Source organism: Ursus americanus, chromosome 11, assembly GCF_024610735.1.
Source record: "Ursus americanus isolate L20-20 chromosome 11, mUrsAme1.1.p, whole genome shotgun sequence".
NCBI lineage: Eukaryota > Metazoa > Chordata > Mammalia > Carnivora > Ursidae > Ursus > Ursus americanus.
The window spans coordinates 28247027-28265769 of record NC_142137.1 but is presented as its reverse complement, the minus strand read 5'-3'; the positions used below and the strand labels follow the sequence as shown (position 1 = coordinate 28265769).

At 44.4% G+C, this 18743-nt stretch overlaps 1 protein-coding gene and 1 pseudogene across 3 annotated transcripts in view; one reads left to right on the top strand and one right to left on the bottom strand.

Moving 5' to 3' along the window:
• TRAF3IP2 (TRAF3 interacting protein 2) overlaps positions 1-18743 on the top strand; it is a 39726-nt gene that overhangs the window by 10921 nt on the left and 10062 nt on the right. Inside the window, exons 1-5 of one of the 2 annotated variants that reach the window (XM_087865398.1) lie at positions 966-1107; positions 1884-2720; positions 11926-12112; positions 15459-15637; positions 17700-17788. In XM_087865398.1, the coding sequence (XP_087721524.1) occupies positions 1892-2720; positions 11926-12112; positions 15459-15637; positions 17700-17788 (1284 nt within the window). In that variant the 5' untranslated portion in view covers positions 966-1107; positions 1884-1891. Of the gene's footprint in view, positions 1-965; positions 1108-1883; positions 2721-11925; positions 12113-15458; positions 15638-17699; positions 17789-18743 lie in introns of those variants that run through there. The other variant, XM_045798491.2, reaches the window with a different exon arrangement.
• The window catches only part of LOC148109258 (uncharacterized), an 89748-nt pseudogene continuing 82718 nt past the window's right edge, over positions 11714-18743 (bottom strand). The window contains exons 2-4 of the transcript XR_015726082.1: positions 15850-16028; positions 14469-14917; positions 11714-12735 (exon numbers count right to left, since the gene is read on the bottom strand). The product of XR_015726082.1 is annotated as an uncharacterized LOC148109258 (transcript). The remainder of the gene's footprint in view (positions 12736-14468; positions 14918-15849; positions 16029-18743) is intronic.

Below are 18743 nucleotides of genomic sequence, written 5' to 3'. Positions count from 1 at the left end.
TCAACAGGGGCACCTGAGGTGTGGGCAATGAACATGAGTCACAGAACAAGAAATAGTCAACAGGATTCAGTCCTTTTGCTGGGCGACTCGCTTGGTTCATCTCTTTGCCCTCCCGTTCAGCTGTGGGCCCGCAGATGCTCACAGGAGATTACACAACACTCGGCCAGCCCTTCCAGAAAATACTTCTGTTTCCCGACCAGCTGAAGAGCATGTTGTATGGCATATCCAATTTCATAGCTATAGACACATTGTAAAAAAGGGAGGAAAACAATGGTAAGCATTCAAAAATAATTATTTATTATTTCAGCTATTTGCCAAAATATTTGTGTTTGCAGTAGGTTCCTGTTCATTTTTACAAAGTCTGATCAATGTAGGTGATGAGGTCTCTTTTTTGCAGAGTCCAGGAGCCAGGGGCACCCACCACCTAGACAGCTGCTTAGAAGGGAGACAGCCAGGAGAGGGGGGAGCCTGAGGCAGGGGGGGAGCCTGAGGCAGGGAGGGAGGGCCAGCCAGGAATTAGAAACTAAAAGAGTTATCTTTTGTGCCAGAAAACAGTACAGAGGTTGTTTGCAGCAGATGGGTAAGCTTGTCACCAAGCGAGGGGGAGAAAAGCGGTTAGGGCTCAATTGGCAGGGGGGGGGGGGGGCTGTTGGTCTCTGTCTATAGGCCATGAAAATAAATTTGGTAGGAAATTACTGGTCCCCCCCTCTGCTCAGAGGGGAGCATCTTAAAATGCATGCTGTCAGGTTGCCATTGGGTTGGGTACAGGGCTCAAGAGATGGTGAGTTCATATTTTTCAAAGCTTGTCCTAAAGCAATAATGGATGTACATCAGGATTTTAGGTGCACCAAGCCCTCGCTAAAGGTTTATGGTTGAAATTCTACATGGACCCAGAATATGCAGCTCCACCCGTGTTCTCTGGTATTTATGGACAAGGCCCGCATGGAACAGCCTCCGGGGTGTCATGTTCACTGTCTCCCTCCCGCTCCACCTGCTCTGGGGCTTTCCACAGGCCTTCAGTCACTCCTCCGCTCTTTACTCCCTGCCTGCCTCCTGACTTCCCCTGGAGCTTAGGTATCCTGGGGGATCATCTCAACCAAACTCATGGTAAGGGGAGGCTAATTTTCTCTCTCAGTTTGTCATGTTGATTAAGAGTTCTGTTTTTATAGGTAGAACCAGTATTACCCGGACTGTGGGCTAAAGGCACTTCCGCCAGCCTTTCTAGTTCCGCTAGTAGTCACAAACCAGCTGGTCAGGGCTACCTTAACTGCAGGCACAGTGCCAGACGGAATTAAGTCCTGCAGACAATCTGTAGCTGTTAAGTGGGAAATGTCACTATGACCTTTTTTCAGTGCTTTTTAAAAACTCAGGATTTCTTCTTTTTCTTTTTTTAAAAATTGTGTGTGTGTGTGTGTGTGTGATTAGGCAATAGCCACACAGCAAAGTTTTTAAAGTTTAAAAGGTGAAAACTCTCTCCCTACTTAACACATCCTCAAAGGCAACCAACATGCCGAAGTCTTGTGCATCCTGAGCACGTGTCTTACACATTTACACGCACACAAAAAGCGGCCCACGTGATAATTTCTCTTTCCTCAGTACTTAGTTGTTGCTTTTCGTCTGCTCTCCCGTTGTGCCGTCTACCACATGACTGTCCAGTCACATCCTTTGAATCGCCTTCCATATAAAAATACCTTAATAAGCATTAGAGCTTTTGCCTAGAGAATAAGTCAACAACTTTATGGGACTGGGGCTTTGAAGCACGTTGGTGTCACACTGCTGTTAATTGAAACCACATCTTGAACGAGGTCCCTTAAGGTCATAAAGCAGGGACTCCAAGAAATGATCTGTCTTCTTAGGCTGTGGCATGTTTTCTCTTGTTCCAGAAACTAGAATGAACCGAAGCATTCCTGTGGAGGTTGATGAATCAGAACCATACCCAAGTCAGTTACTGAAACCAATCCCAGGCTATTCCCTGGAAGAGGAATCGGAACCACCTGCTCTGAATCTAGAGAACATGGCACCCAACAGCTTGTCTGCGCCCAGAACCCCTCACTGTTCCTCAGGAGAATTCTCTCAGGCTCAGCCACCCCTGAAACTTTCACATCACCTACGGCCCGTGTCCCAGCAGGTCACCTGCCTGCGCACTAAAATCCTGGAGGAGAGTGAAGACAGCTTCTGGAGGAGACACCCAGACCCCGGGAAAGATTTTCCCTCGGGCTCCTCCGCAGCCAGCGAGCATGAGCCCGAGTCTGTGGTTGGAGGCCTCCCTCCGGAGCATCAGTTTTCGTTTATGGAAAAACGGAATCAATGGCTAGGATCTCAGCTTTCAGCAGCTTCTCCTGACACTGGCCATGACTCAGACAAATCAAACCAAAGTTTACCTAATGCCTCAGCAGACTCCTCGGGCAGTAGCCAAGAGGCGGTGCAACAGCCCCGGCCCCACAGGAACCGAGCAGCTCCAGATCTGCCTACAATAGACACGGGCTATGATTCCCAGCCCCAGGACGTCCTGGGCATCAGGCAGCTGGAAAGGCCCCTGCCCCTCACCTCCGTGTGTTACCCCCAGGACCTCCCCAGACCGCTCAGGTCCAGGGAGTTCCCTCAGTTTGAACCTCAGAGGTACCCAGTGTGCGCACAGATGCCGCCTCCCAACCCGCCCCCACATGCTCAGTGGAACTGTCATTACCATTGTCCTGGAGGTCCCTATCACCAGGTGCCATGTAAGTGAACTTCTGGGCTGGGAAACTAAGTAAACAAGGGCCTCGTGTCGGGCATCACTAGACCGGCACAGACTGGTCAGAGTGCAGGGAGGGCACTCTGCTTCCCAGTACAGGGGCTTTCCGTGCGTGGTTGGGTTTGCCAGGAGCTCTAGAAGAATGCTGCTTCTTAGCCCAAAGCCAGTCCCACTTGGAACCCACTTCTCTATAAAACTTTAAGAGAAAACAGATTCTTCTGTCTCGGTTAGTTTAACTGAAACCTGCCTACAGGCGGGGAGATGACCCAAATGACTTCGAGGGTATATTTTTGGTCTTAATTCTTGGACATCTGGGTTCTTCCTTCTCTGCATGCTTCTTCCCCATCTTAGATTTGGCAAAGAAAGGGGGCCTTCAGTCAGAAATCCTGGAATGTTCTTAAAACTCTGGGTTCAGGCCGTTACCTGAAGATTGAGTTGCTCCTGTGATGCTGTTGCTTCAACCCCTTTGGAGACTTGAGCCACCCCCCAGGACTGCAGTCCCCCAAACCTGGCTAAATGCTTCACACCTGCAAGTGCCTGCCCTGCTCTTCTCTCTCCAGGATGTTCTTCCCCTCCTGGCACGTTTAACCGAGCTCTGTATCTCTTTTTTAACAGCTTTATTGCGATCTAATTTACACACTGTGAAGTTCGCCTTTTACCCTTTAGTGTACAATTCAATGAATCGTAGTGTTTGCAGACTTATATAATCATCACCGTATACACCTTGTCAGACTTAGCTCCAGGGTCGCTCTGGAGAACTCCTCAGATCAGTCCTTCCTTCACGCTCTCGGTTTCCTTGTGCTCTGCCTGTCAGAACACCAAGTATCAGTACGGCCTCTACTCATGGACTTGTCTACCTCTTCCTCCAGCACATCAGCAAAAGTATATCATTTTTATTTTATTTTGTTTTTTTTAGAGAGAGAGTACGTGTGCCTGTGCACAAAGGTGGGGGAGGGGCAGAGGCAGAGGAAGAGAGAGAATCTAAGCAGGATCCACACCCAGTGCAGAGCCTGACACCAGGCTCGAACTCATGGCTCTGAGCCAATATCAAGAGTCAGGCGCTTAACTGACTGAGCCACCCAGGTGCCCCAGCAAAGGGGGTGGATTATAAACATATATATATATATATATATATATATATATATATATATATATATATATATATATATATAAAATCCATATAAATATATAATCCACAATTCTCCAGCATTTAGCACAGTGACCAGCATGTACTAGACTCTCAGTAAATTATTTCTGAAGGAGTGGCTAGGTGAATACTGTGTATCTGTGCAGTAAGCATTTCTGAAAGTGTTAAAGTCTTAGATTGAGATAAAAGGTCCATTACAATTCTTGATGTTAAGTGTCAGCTGAGGCGGCTGGAAAATAACAGGGCTGTGAGATACAATATTTCTCTTAGCAAATAAATGCTGGAACAAAAAGCAGTTCAAATGGTCAGACCAGAGTCTGACCGAAGGCCTGATGCCTAGCTTCAAAATAAATTCTAGAAATAACCAAAATGTTGTAACCAATCACAATTTATATATTTGTACATGTACACCTCGTATAAAGCTTCCTAAAGTGAATGGAGCAAGAGTAATTTCTAATTTTTTTTTTAAAAAAAGGAAGGAGAGAAATTTTTGTCCCGATGTAGGGAAGCTTACATTCTGGAGGGAGAGATAGACACGAGGAGTCCATGCGTAGATGCCATACTGACATTAAGTGTTCTGACAGGCAGAGCACAAGGAAACAGAGCCTGAAGGATGCATTGATCTGGGGAGGTTTCCAGGACACTTGAGCTAAGTCGTAGAGGAGCTTGGAAGATGTTTGGAAGAAAAACAGGAATGAATGTGAGGTTAAGAGTGAGGCCAGGAGCTATGGAAGCAGCAGGGCTCCGGCAGAAGGAGCCTCTGAGGCCTGAACCTGGGACCTTGAGTTGTGGAGGTTGGGCAGTCACTGATTGGGGTTGTGGACTGCTGCCCGCTCTAACCGCCTAGCAATAGGACGGGTGTGGTGGCAGAGTTCCTGAAGTGTGAATCACTGAGGAGTGAACCTTGGCAGCCTCGGGGTTGCGTTTAGATGATTTCCAGGTTAAAAGGGAATAATTCTCTGAGGATCAACTACTTTTTAACATTCTACTATCTGCATTTAAAGATAATTTTTCTGATCATAACAGCAATATATGTTTGCTCACAAAATTGAAATATGCCTAAAAGTCCCATTCATATTTCCATCTCCTAAATATCATTCCTTATTGGGGTTTTGACTTATATGTATTTATATTTATATTTACATATATATATTTAATGTAAAGTTAAAATAATTCCCGGTTACATTCAGTGCTCCCCAGCATCATGTAAAAGTGCTGCATAGTATTTAATCAGATGGATCTACCAAATTGTTTTTATGCTCGTCTCTGTTACTGGGCAATGTAAAGAGTTTCCAGTTTCTGATCCAATAAGCAATGCTAGGATAAACATCACGAACGTTAAGTTTTTATCTGCATTTCTGATTAATTCCTTAGATTAATGTGTAGAAGTGTGAGTACTTAGTAAGGGCTTTGTGATCCTAAGTCCCAGGCAGTTGCCTTTATCAGCTGACTGGAGAAAGCCTCATTGTGATAGACAAAGAAAGCATTAACTCAGTATGATTTGAGGATCTCAGAAAGATCTTCCCACTTACAAATATTTTTTTGTGTTGAAGCCTGAAATGACACCACAAGCAGTCCAGTCTTTGAAGAGGAGTGCAAATTGCCCCCTCTGGGCAGACTCTTTTAAAATGCAAACACCCCTGACTGGGGACTCTTTTAGTCTCTAATACCTGCTGATGAGATTTCTCTCCTCAGCTGTCCTGCCCTCCCTCAGTACACTATTTCCTTCCCCTGAAGCAAAGGAGAAGGCCGCTGGGGGTCCTGGGAGGGAGAGAGGTGATGAAAGACAGGAGAGAATTTGGACAGGAGAAGGGGCTAATTCACAGAAGACATTCAAACAGTAAGCATTTGAAACCAAGCTTAATATTACTAAATTTAAGAAAAATGTATATATGCAAAATTGTTTAAGCTACCCTTTTCCTCATTAGGTGTGCAAAAAGGACAAAACCCTCAGCCACCATCCATTGTTATGGGGTTACAGGAAAATGAACACTCCCCCCTGCTCTTGGCAGGAGTGGCAATTGGTACAACCTTCTGGAAGGCAATCTCACTATTTATCAAAATTTTAAATGTGCTTCCTTGGCCCAGCAGTCACACTTTTAGGATCTATCCCATAGAAACACTAAACAAGCCTATAAAAACACAGGAACAAGGATGTTGTTACGTAGAATAAAATACACATTTTGACATTAAAAAAAGATTAAGTGGATAAGCAAGATGCAGTGCTGATTCCGTATGTGTTAGTTTTAAAAGCTATGTGTTTAAAAACCGTACATTGAAAAGTCTGGAAGGATTGCCTGAACTGTTCCCAGTGATCATGGCGTGGGGGGCAGAGGGGGCAGGGAATTCAGAAGAGAGAGAGAGACTTTTCCTTCTAACGTAATACACTTAAATTTGTGACAGCAAACATTATTTTTATAATTAAAAATAAGTAAACGTTGAAGAAAGAAGAATACATAGAAATGAGAGCGTACAGCAGCCTTCTTCCCACACCTCTCTCGGCCCTGGCCTTGACTCCCCAAGCATCTAATCATCGGGGAGAGGGTCAGGGTTGGGCTGGCCTGGTCCGGGGAGCCCAGGGCTGAAGTTTTCTCTCAGGGCACTGCAAGCCTGGAAGCTTTATGAGGCCTCTGGCACCAATGGCTCCCGGGAAGGTCACTCTGAAGATTCAATGAGATAATATACTGAAGGCACCAGGAACGGAAGCCCTCCCCAACTAGCAGTTCTTAGTTATTATTGTTATTACTTCCATGGATCCTGCAGCCGTGTCCTGTAGAGCGTCCCTCCCCTTCCAGATCCCTCCTGCTGGTACAGATTTTAAGCATTCAGAGCAGGTGTACGGATGCTTAGTTTCATGTCAGGACTATAACTGCACTTAATTGCCAACAAAACCACTTCAAAAGAGCTGTTCACCTAAGGGATGCTCGCGCACTTGGAAACCATGGCTACCTGGTTCTACTTGGCTTTACAAGAGCATTACTTCCTCATCCGTTAATGAAAATATAAATAAATAATGATCGCCATGCAAATGGCGTACCTTTGTCTTCGCAAGTTAAAGGAGAAATGGTTACTGGTCACCCCTTTTATGTAAAAAAAAAAAAAAGTGCAAAGCAGGTGAAAATGAGTAGAGAGTAAATAGAAGTAGAATAAACCCAGTTTTCTCCCCAACCCCCGACCAGTCCCCCAGAGAAGCCGGCCTCTCACTGTCTCCGGATCCTTCTGCTGAAGATCACCAGAATGGAGATCATGCCTGTGCAAGCAAATAAAACCCATGATGCAAATCACTTGGAAAAAAAAAAAAAAGAATGTATGAAGTCTAAAAAGCCTTTATTTTACCATAAAAACGATTGCTTTCTCTACCAAGAAGACCAAATAGAAAAAAAAAACTGTGGGCATATGCCGACTATTGCTCATAGGAACCTGAAAAAGTGATTATTTGTACACTGGAGTGCATGCACGATTAAAAGTAAGGCAAGAATAACCCAGATGGAAGAAATGATAAAGAAAGGAGCTGCCTTTCAGGAACCACAGCTGCTTACAGCTGTGGGGGTTCCGGTAACAGTTTATGTTGGCCATTTTGTTTCCTGGCCAAACTGATTGCATTATATCATCATGCTTTTTGACAACTTGAAAATCAGATTTTATTTTCTCTCTCATACTCTTGTAATACCATGCTTAATAAGGAAGAAAAATGTTGAATGTTTTGACTGATAAGTGGAAAACCTCGTTTAGGATTTGGTTTACAAATTCCAAGTGGTAAAAGGCTTGTCACGTGAAGACTGGGTGTACCCAGGCCAAAAGGATCATAAGATTGATAAATAGCATACAGTCCTGGGCACCCATGTATGAGTGTGCGAGATTTGTATTTTTGTTCTGTGATTAACCCTGCCTCAGAATTGAGGAGTTACCGTGTTTACAAATCACTTGTCTGTCCCCTCATCCACCGCCTTCTATCCTCCAGCTCCTGCAGAATAAATTCTCTTGATGGAATTTTAGGCACTGAGGACAAGTCAGTGGGGGAGGTATTTTTGGGCAGGAATTCTTAAGTCTACCAAGTAGGTGGCTGCCGACTTGCACGCCTCCCCTTCTCACATACTAACGAGTGTGGGTTTGTGTTTCAAAACAGACACCCACAGGCACACAGATTTTTCTCTCTCTATTTTGAGCTACTCAAGGAAACTGTATCCTATTTATCTACGTTCACTGCATGGCTAGCAATAGAGGTTCAACAAATACTTGTTGAATGAATAAAAAGAAGTTCTGTTCCCCGCCTCTGGGGGAAAGGAGTCATCCCTAATCATGAGTACAGCCTTTGTGATAGCAAGCCTTGGAAAGGCCATCTTTAATGGTCTTATGGAAGAGGGGAGGGGAGGAAAGGAGGGAGGTCAATGGGACTTGGCAATGGAACTAGTCCATTCGTTTATCAATTTATTCAACAAATGTTTCCCCAGTCCTGTGGTAAACACTGGGTATACAGCAATAAAACACATGTGGTCCTGTCCTCGTGGCGTTCACAGTCTCCTAGAGAGCCAGATAGTAGAAATCAGCAAACAAAACAACAAAGTCTCAGTGCTATGCAGGAAAAAACGGTGTTAGCATTAATAGGATGTCCTCTTTAAGAGGACACACTTGAGCTGAAATCTGAAGGGTACGAAAGTGAAGGAAGCAAGGGGCTTGGTGTAGTGAAGGCACCAAAAGCAAGCCAGTGGGGCGAGAGCAAGGTGAGCTATGCCAGAAGGTGAAGGCTGCAAGGACCAGGGTGGGGAATTGGATTTTATTCTAAGTTAAACTTCTTTAGGAAAATAGAAAATTGAACTCTATAATCCCAAATAAGGAACTTAGTACAGTATGTGGCATGTAGTGAGTGTTCAGTAAATGCTAGCCACGATTCTATAGAGAGCACCCGACTAAACAAGCAAGGTTTGGTCAAAATCGTGGACTAGAATGGTTAAAATGTGAGCAATGAAAAGATACTCGCTTACCCGATAAACATTTTCATTTGGCCAATTCTCCACAAAATCAAATTCACTCACAAAAGGGAAAGCTTGTTTTTGATTGACCCTCTGGTGTTCAGTATTTCTTTGTTTTAACCAATCAAACCACAGCATAGAGGACTCTATTGTCAATTTTTAAAAATTGGTAAGGTGGGTCATTTTCATCTGCTCGCATAAACCGGTTTAAGTTTTTACTGCAGGTGGCCATTTCAGAAATGAAAGTTACAGCTAATCAAACCTTAGCCCACATGCCTTGGTGATTTTAATGACACGATTTGTTGCTATGAGACAAAAACATGTTGTGCGGGAAATAATCTGTTAGAAATCATATGACCTTGATTCAAAGGCTTTTGATTAAGAGCACTAACATCCGCTCTCTGGAAAAGAAACAAACCCTATGATTAGAGCCTGGTAGTCCTTTCAAAGCAAATAAAACCTTATTAGCCACTTATTAATGGATATGGGAAGCAAAAAATGGCTGCAAACATTAAAAACTTTCAAGGTCGCTGGCAAAGTTTCTCCTCTTTTACCTTGTCTTTCTCCTTCGTACTTGCAGAGGGAGACAGTGGGGAAAAAATACCGAAGTGGACTGCAGATACGTAGCAAGTCTGGTGGCTTCTCCTTTTCTGTGTGTGGGAAGTTGGTTTTGTAAGCGTGCAGTCTCCATTCGTTCGTGTGTTGAGCACCCCAGCGTGTCAGCACTGTGCTTGGAGGCATGGCGGCCAATAGACACGGTCTGTGTTCTCATGGACCTTAGATGCTAGTAGGGAGGGCAGGCAAAAAGTTGACAAGAGTCATGCTTGTGAGAAGGTGGGCCCCTCTGAACAGGCAGTATGGGAGCTGAGCCCAGAACGACAAGAAGTTGGTCTGTAAAGATAGAGTGCAACAGCACGCTAGGCAGAGAGGATGGCCATCTCATGGTCCCAGAGGTAGGAACACGCTTGGGGTGTTCAAGAAGAAAGATGACTAGGGTAGCTGGGGCTTGGTGAGCTTGGGAGAGCATAGGAGGGGCTAAGGTCAAGGACAGGGATGCGATCGTGCAGGGAGGATTTTAAGCACAAGGGGAGATCTCCAGAGGGTTGTGGCTCCAGCTCGTTTTATAAATGGTCCACTCATACAAGCCTCATCTAAAAGCAGGGCTGGCCCCCACCTGGGGACCTGATGGCTGTGGCACTTTTTTTCCCTTTTCTAGGGAAGAGGAGCAGCAGTAGCAACCTGCCCTATTGCCCTGAAATTCCACCTGGCCATCTGGACCCCTTGGAATGTGTGTGACCTGCCCCAGAATGGTTGTAAGAGCAAAATCTGTGGGGTATAACTTGTCGTGCGGTCCCGTGTCCCCACTCTTGGAGGTGCTCTCCAAGTCCTGGTCTCCTTTTTCAGCCAGGGAGCTGAGATGGATCCAGGAACATCCCTTCTTCCCTCTCCCCTTCCTTCAGCCCCCAACATCAAGACCAGCCCTAAGCAATTGCAGGGAGGCATCAGGGGCAGGGCCAGGAGACAGCCTGGGTTGGAGAGGTGACAGGAAGGACCTGGCTGGTGTCCTGTGTCAAAGCAGACAATAGATTGAACCCAGGGAACCTGACCATGCTTGAGAGACTGGCTTGGCCACATTTCCAGGGTCACCCAGCCAAGTTGCCTGACTCAGACAGTAGAGACCTGGAGTCAGTGAACATGCACATTATTTGTTTTCTGTCTATACTGGAGGCTATCGTTCCCCTGACCATTCCCCTGAAAACGTCCGTGGCTGCTGACTGCCAAACCAAGAATAAAATTCCCAGCCATGTTCTCACCCCCGACATTCTGGTTCCAGCCTACCTTGTCTGTGACTTGCTTGCTTGCTAGTTTTATTTCATTTTACCTTCCCGCATGTATCCTACCTTCACAGCTAGCAAACATTATTATTATTACTATTATTATTATTATTATTATTATTATTATTATTATTATCAGGAAAAGAATAAAGACCAATAAATGTTGTTTTGAAAAACAGTGTTCCTTCTTGTAAGCAGCTTTGCCTCCCGGATCACCCAGCTTCTTGGGCAGAGGTGGCGGGGCGTGGATCACGAGGAGGTACTCGTGGTTTATTTCGCAGGGTTATCCACCCGGTTCTCTCCCACCCCGCTGTAGACTAGACCCATCCCTAAGGGGCACCCCCACCCTTACAGCTTAGATTTCCCACTTGAGCCGCTTAGAGCCTGGGCAGTTAGTTCCCTCGGGCTTCCTCTCTCACCCCGCCTGCTTTCCCTGCAACCCTCCTCTGGCCTTCAGCTCTCTTCTTTCAGGCACGCTGCCCCTCTTCTCTGGGGACCCTGCTGCTCCTGGGCCTGGCTGGGACCTACTTTCTCATAGGTTACACATGCACATAAGTCACCACCGGCCCTGGCTGTGCCCCGGGGCCCGCCCTTTTCTAACTACCATGGCCCCAAGTGCTTGTAGGCTTTAACGAGAGAAGACCAAGAAAGTTGGGAGGTGTTGCCAGCCAGTTAGCTACTTCCCAGAGGTATGAGCCAAGTTTTCATCATTCATTTACTGCTTCCTAAGGGAACGGTATATGTGTGTGTGAGCGTGTGTGTGTGTGTGTGTGTGTGTGCGTGCGTGTGTGTGAGCGTGTGTGTGTGTGTGTGTGTGTGTGTGTTATCCCCTTGGGGGAAGGAAAGAAGAGGGTATCAATTCTGTATCTCTCATGGAGATAATTTCTCCTAGCCTTGGGTTCTAGAAACTTGGAAAATTACAGTCGGAATGGTGGCGTGAGTTTTTCCTGGTTGGATTATCCTAATATCTTATTAGAACAGAGGCCTGTGTGGCACTCTGTGCTTTCCAATTAGAACACCAAACTCGTGATTTCACAGATGTTTTTATTTAGGGAAAAAATGACTCAATTTAATGAAAACGATCAAGTAAATAATAGTACAGAAATATGGCAAGCATTACAGAGGTGGTAACTGATATCTGGAACCCACGGTATTGAGACAAAAATTGGCACTGAGCCTCTTTCACATGAAGGTGCTAGAGTCATTCTGTCCTGTTCACTTTGCTGTCTTCACCTACAGGTGGCCACGACCACCCTCGAGCGGCCTACCAGCAAGTGGTCCAGCCAGCTGTGTGCGGGCAGCCCGTCCCTGGAGCCAGCGTGAGGGGCCCGCATCCTGTGCAGAAGGTTGTCCTGAACTACCCCGGCCCCTGGGACCAAGACCAGAGGCCCGCACAAAGAGACCACTCCTCCCCAGGGCTCCCAAGGTATCACTATGACAGGGCCAACTCTCAGGCGTATTTTAGTGGGAAAAAATGACGCCAGTGGGATCAAGATGTATCAAAACTCTCCATTGGTGTGCCACCCAGGCTAGTAACCGAGCCCCACGGGGAATAGACTCTTCCAGTCTGGACGAAATGGCAGCTGGTGGACAGGAATCTCCTCACCAGACATATTAAAGCCGCTGGTGACTCGTCAAAATTCTCTTGAAGGAAATGCCCTTAAGATGCCAAGTGACACCCTCTCCTTTTACTGTCAAGTCACCTGCCCTTTTAGCCCAGAAATAGATTTTTATTTTTACTGTGACTGACTTCCACCATTTGGAAATTCTTGCTTATATCCCTAGTTTCTACACCTGTTTAAACCCATGTCTTTGAAATTTTAAATTCAGTTAGCTCTCAGTAGCAATTTTAAAAAGCCCGTTGTTTTCTTTTGTAATATAAGCACCCACACATATGGAGTGCCATTATTAGGTCTTTCCGATACTTCTTCCAGAAAACCATTTCTGGTTTTGCTTGACCAGACCAGTTGTGTAACCTTCAGTCATGTCTCTCCTCATTGTTCTCCTTTGGCTCTTCTTCACATCTTCCTCTTCTCTTAATTTATGGATCTAAAATACAGAGGAAGAACTCCTAGAAATGGAACTTCTTAATTTAAGACAAAATTGAAGAGTAGATGAAACGTGTGCTCTTGCTCAAGCACGATTTTTACCTACCACTCAAAGTAAACTTATATTCTGTTTTGAGAACCGAATGAGATACAAAGGTCCTTTTAAAGCAGATTTTTCAGAAATGCAGAAGTTGGTAATTAGCTCAGGAAGTTTATTAAAAGAAGAAAAGCCCATTCTATTTACAATGGCAGACAAGGCACATGCCTGCTTTCCTCTTCCTCAAAAGCCCGTACATTCTCACATTTTCTTTCCAGACCCCTTATTTTTTAAAAACAAAATTGCACGGAGTTTGGGGTACGTGGCCGGCTCCGTCAGAGAATCATGCAACTCTTGATTTCAGGGTTGGGACTTCAAGCCCCATGTTGGGTGTAGAGATTATTTAAATAAGTAAACTTTAAAAAATTGCATGGAGTTTAAATAATGAAATTAAGAAAATGTGGTTTTACAACCAGATAAGTACTCTTGCATAAGAAATGCGTGCAAGTCCAAGAAAACAAACAAAACTTAAGCATCTTTATGAAACACGTCCACCGGCATTGAATAGGGAGGCAACAGTAATTTTTTAAATAAACATTTATTTTGAAATATTTTTTTTTTTTTTTTTTTTTTTTTTTTTTTTTTTTTTTTTTTTTAAAGATTTTATTTATTTATTCGACAGAGAGAGAGACAGCCAGCGAGAGAGGGAACACAAGCAGGGGGAGTGGGAGAGGAAGAAGCAGGCTCATAGCAGAGGAGCCTGATGTGGGGCTCGATCCCACAACACCGGGATCACGCCCTGAGCCGAAGGCAGAGGCTTAACCGCTGTGCCACCCAGGCGCCCCATATTTTGAAATATTTTTAGATTTACCAGAAGAATTGTGAAGTTAGCACAGAGTAACTGCTTTTGTAACTTCGATTTAAGCCTGCTATGGTCTCCTTGGATTTATTTTATCATTTTAGGATAATGAAAAATAAGTTCAGGTAATGAAGCCAATCCTCTTAGTGATACATTTGAAAGGGAACCTTGACACAGAAACTTTATTCTGTCATTAATATCCATGTTTTCACATGGAAGTTTTTTAACATGACCAAAGCTTTAACATTTAATATTTAACAAATGAACAACTGTGTTCTATAACAACCAAGCAGCTTTCAATATAAAGGAACTTAATGCAAAAAGGACATGGAACAGGATCCCCATTAGATGAAGGCATATTGTATAGGGATTTTTTAAATATATATATTAGTAAAAATCTAAAATAAAATTAATTTCCTCAAACATTCACACTTCAGAAATATAGTACACTTGAGATTCTGTGTAATTTTATTTTAAATCCCGTTGCATAAGACTTTCAAAATTTTTATTACTCTTTTGGGTAAAAATATAAGCATATGCAACAATCTATAAAAACTGGGCAGAGACACATCGATTTTGAAATCAAAACCATTTCTAAAATTTAGACTCTAAAACAATCTCAAACCTACAACAAATAACAAACATCCATGTTCCCAACTCCCTAGATTTTTTAAATGTTAACATATTGCCACATGTCCTTCGGAGTTTTTTTAAGGAAATGAAACATTACAGACGCAGTTTTAGTCCCCCTATCAGTCAGGATTCAGTGACAGAAACCCAGAAACAACTCTAGTTGTTTTCAGCAGAAGGGATTTAACGTAGAGAAGCGGGCGCTTACAGAATTGTTGGAGGTTGGAGGAGCAAGCTTGAGGCCAGGCTTCTAGGAAAGATCCCAGAGCAGCACCACAGAACAGGGCGCCGAAGAAGCTGCTTCCTCCGTCACAGGGAGAGGGGCCGAAGATAGAAAGCCACCAGAGAACTCTCCGTTGGAGGCCATGCTGCCTCCAGAGTACAATCCAGAATCAGGAAGCCGCCACCGCTGCAACGATTGGATCCATTCTGTGCCTGCTTGATCTGCACTGGCCCCAAATGGACGCCGGAGCCCTCACACTGACACAGGAGGCTGGTAATAGGGCATTGGGGTGCTTCCTGAGGAACTCCGCACCTCACGGCAGCACTTCTCCACAGGAACCTCAGAAGTGGCGGAAGCATGGCTTCCATTTCCTTCCGCTTTCCAGATCTCCATGAGTATATCTGGTGGTTCTCAGCACGACATGCAGGGAAATACTGGCAACCAAAAAAATAATAAAGATGCCATATAACAGTGTGGTAGAAACTTCTCTAAAGAGTCTTCAAAATCGGGTTTTTCATCCATATATTAGCAACAACATAAATACTTTAAACCTGCAAGGCCTTTTCTACCTTTTGATACATAATTAAATATTATCTATTGTGAGTTAAAAGTCCTGTCTTTTTATCCGAATGCCTATATCACCAACCTTGTATATCACCCATTATACTACTTTCTTTTATTGGTGACCATGTCTGCCTTGTACATATACCACTTATCTTCCCAATTAGACAGTCCTTGAATGGAGAAATCAAATCAAGCTCCCTCTTTCGTCGCCTAACACGGGTCCTTCCATGTGGCAGCCAGCCGAATTACTTATTGACTCAAATTCAATGAAGCAACCCTCGTCCTTCTGGCTCAGAAAAGAAATGGAGGCAGAGGGGAGAGCTAGCTCACTGGTATCTTAAAGGCTTCCTGTCCCTCCGGGTTTGCCTTTGTAAAAAATGAAAATTTTACTCTAAACATATTCTTTTCCAGGGACCTACTGTATAACCAGCCACCTCATCGAGCTGGAGTTCCCGAGGAGTCCTTGGAGTGTCCTGCAGAGCTGAGACCACTAGGTCCCCAGGCTCCATCCCCAGCCGCTGTCCCTAGACCCCTTAGTAACCTTCCAGCCAGAGGAACTCTGAAAACAAGCAATTTGCCAGAAGAATTACGTAAGTTGTTTGCAATGTTGTTTTTCCTTCTTTTTGTCAGGTCTTATATTTTCAGAGTACTTGATGATTATTCACCCATAATCTTGGATATTTCTCATATACACAGTGAAATAAATTTTACTTCTTTACTCTTCGCTAAAAAAATAACTGGCATTTTGTATGAATGTTTTTAGTGATTCTGACACTACCAGCAATACTCACAAAATGCTTACCACGAGATTTTCTTAAACATATTCTCCAATGACAAGTAACCCCAATGCTTCTCTCTTCTAAATGATGCTCTTGAGTGGACTTGTCCCTGGGTAAATTGATTGGATGTCCATGTGGTATTGGCCAGGGACCTAGCATTTCGCCATAAATTAGCAGCAGCCATCAAGAACGAGGTCATTTCCTGTAGGAATGAGCAATCTTGTTTGGAAAAAGCGGTCTCACATTCTCCATACTGCTTTACAACCAAATGCAAACTAAGCCTTTTATTTAAAGAAACATTCGACTAAGTGTCAGGTGATGATTCTTTTTCCATATTTTGCAGCCAGAACCAGAAATGTTGAAATATCACCAAAACGCTCTCATATTAAGGTCAGTCAGGACAGTAAGTTCCAGAAATCTTATGAAAACAGCTGCTACTTGTAAAATTGTTATATTCTGTTGTGCTTGCTAGAGAAGTTCAGGTAACTCTAAGAAACCCTTTACAAATCTGGGTGCCTCTTTGAACCAAACATGAAAATCAAGCCTTTTGCATTTGCTAACTCCCATCTGGGGAATCTGTGCTCGCTAGTCATTCAGAACTCTGGAAGATTTTTATGCCAAGGATCCACTGTTGTTTATCATTCAAAAAAATTTTTTAATCTTCTTAAAATCTTACACATTTTAATCCTGAGTATTTCTGGAGAATGGATGCTGCCTTGCATAGGATATAACCCCGATGTCAGTCTATAGATCATATTTATCTTACTATAGTCTATAAAGGAGTCCTAAAATTCTTACATAGGAGTTGGTTGAATATCAGGTGTTAAGGATACACTGGGTGCTATCAGTATGCCTGGCTGCTTAAATGAGTCAATATGACCATTGTACACACTTCTTTTTGAGATATTTGTTCCAAAAAACCAGAGCCCAAGCATAGATGAATACAGGCACACTTCTCTTTTCTCTCGAGCCTTCCTTTCTTCTCCACTCTCTGCCCCAGGGACTTCCTGAGATTGAGCCTGTCCGTTCCAGACTAAAAGCCAACATGCAGAGATTATTCATCTGTCACATTAACATGCTGGCCAGATAATTTCCCACAAGATTTTAGCCTGAGAAAACATTGGTTTGTGTCCTGACTCGGTCAGGCTTGTGGGCACAATGCCATCTGTGGCTACAGGCTGACCTAGGGAGGAGGCAGGGAGGCAGTGACGCTGGATGCCCAAAGGTGACATCTGTCCTTCATGCCGCTGATGTTCCTACTAACATTTCTGCTTTAGTGGACCCCAACTTCCTGGCCTTTCTCCCACCAGTGAGTGGATAAGGGGCAGGAGGAGGTAAGGAACCCCTTCCTCCCTCTCCCCTAACTGCTCTTGTCAAGCAAGAATTCAGGGCAGCAGAGAGCATCATGAGATCAAAAGAGGACACTGCTGGGCGGCCCCTTAGCAAGGTTCGGCTTCTTGGTCTGCTGTGAGAGTATTCCTTAGGCACTGTGCCAAGTGTCTCTAAGAAACCAGGAGGTGGCCTGATCTCCAGGACCTGTGCGTTCTGGGTGATGGATTTTGTTAATGCATCATGTGGTTTTTCAGCAGACCTCCTTGGTTTGTCTCAGGCTGCCAGCATTCTTCTTTCCCCGCACACACGGCAGTTGGCACCCCCTCAGACAGACCCCCTGCCTCTTGGCCTCTTGAGGCCTGTGTATCTATGTCCTGAGGACAGCAGTTCACACAGCTGCAGGCCTAAGCCCTCCGACCACTTCCATCCCAAGGTTTCACTTTATTATTCTAGAAAGACAAAAGACATTGCACGCAATTTACAAGTGTTCGGAATAGAATAATCTGACTAGTTTCTAATAAATGTGGAAAATCTCTCTTAGGCAAAGTCTTCATCACTTATTCTATGGACACAGCCATGGAGGTGGTGAAATTCGTGAACTTCTTGTTGGTAAATGGCTTCCAAACTGCAGTAAGTATTTTATCCCAAGAGAAAGCTGAACAATTAAAGTGAGTACAATGAGAAGAAAAACAAAGGGAGAAAAAATATATAAATAACCGTTGAGGTTTTAAACTCTATTATTTGAGTTATGTGATGATGAACTAAATGCCGTGGAGGTAGGTACTTATTTTCTAGATGTTAAGCTATCCAGAGTCTCCGCACTTATTTCTTGCATGCTTTTTGAGCGACCCTGAGTACCTCGGAGCTGCTAGAACGGTGTGAGTTAATGCTGACCGCAAATGCAGCTTGGCCCCTGGCCTGAAGGAAATGCCGGGCCCTTGCTGCACTTTGGACCTTTGCCCTTTTTCACTGAGCACGCCTGCTTTGGCTGTGATTCGTGTGGTGAAGGAGGCTGCAGGCTTCCCCAGGCCACCTGCTTATTGTACCAGGTCCTTCTGCTGGGCACTGGGCTGTGAGGCCTGAAGCACAAGGCCCACTGTGCCCAGCTGCCTTCCACACACCTTGATGTGGCCATGACGCTCTGGGTGAGAAATCCATGGCCAGGTTCTCAGCTGGTCTAGTCTAGTTCTAGGGGAGGTGACAGCCCAGCCCTGCAGGGCACTGTGATCTTGGCCCAAGGACTCTCAGGAAGCACACACTCTCCACGTTTCCCTGCAGTGCTTTCCAGCAGCACAGCTTAAAGTCATGTACGTTCTCCTGTAGGATAAATAAAATACCACAGGAGGCCACTGAAAAGGCTGGCTTTCCTAAAACACTGAGATCATGTCTTTTCCTTCCCAGAGGCCCCCTTGGGGTATTTAGTGACAGTGAATTCCAGAGAGTGGTGAAAAATTGAGGAAAATATCTATGAATAGCAATGTTGAAGGATAAATAGGAAATACTTAGTAACTGAACATCCATTTTAATGATTGCTTAGCATTATTTAACAGTTTTTATTGAATTTTTTCTTTGTAATTTTTTTTAA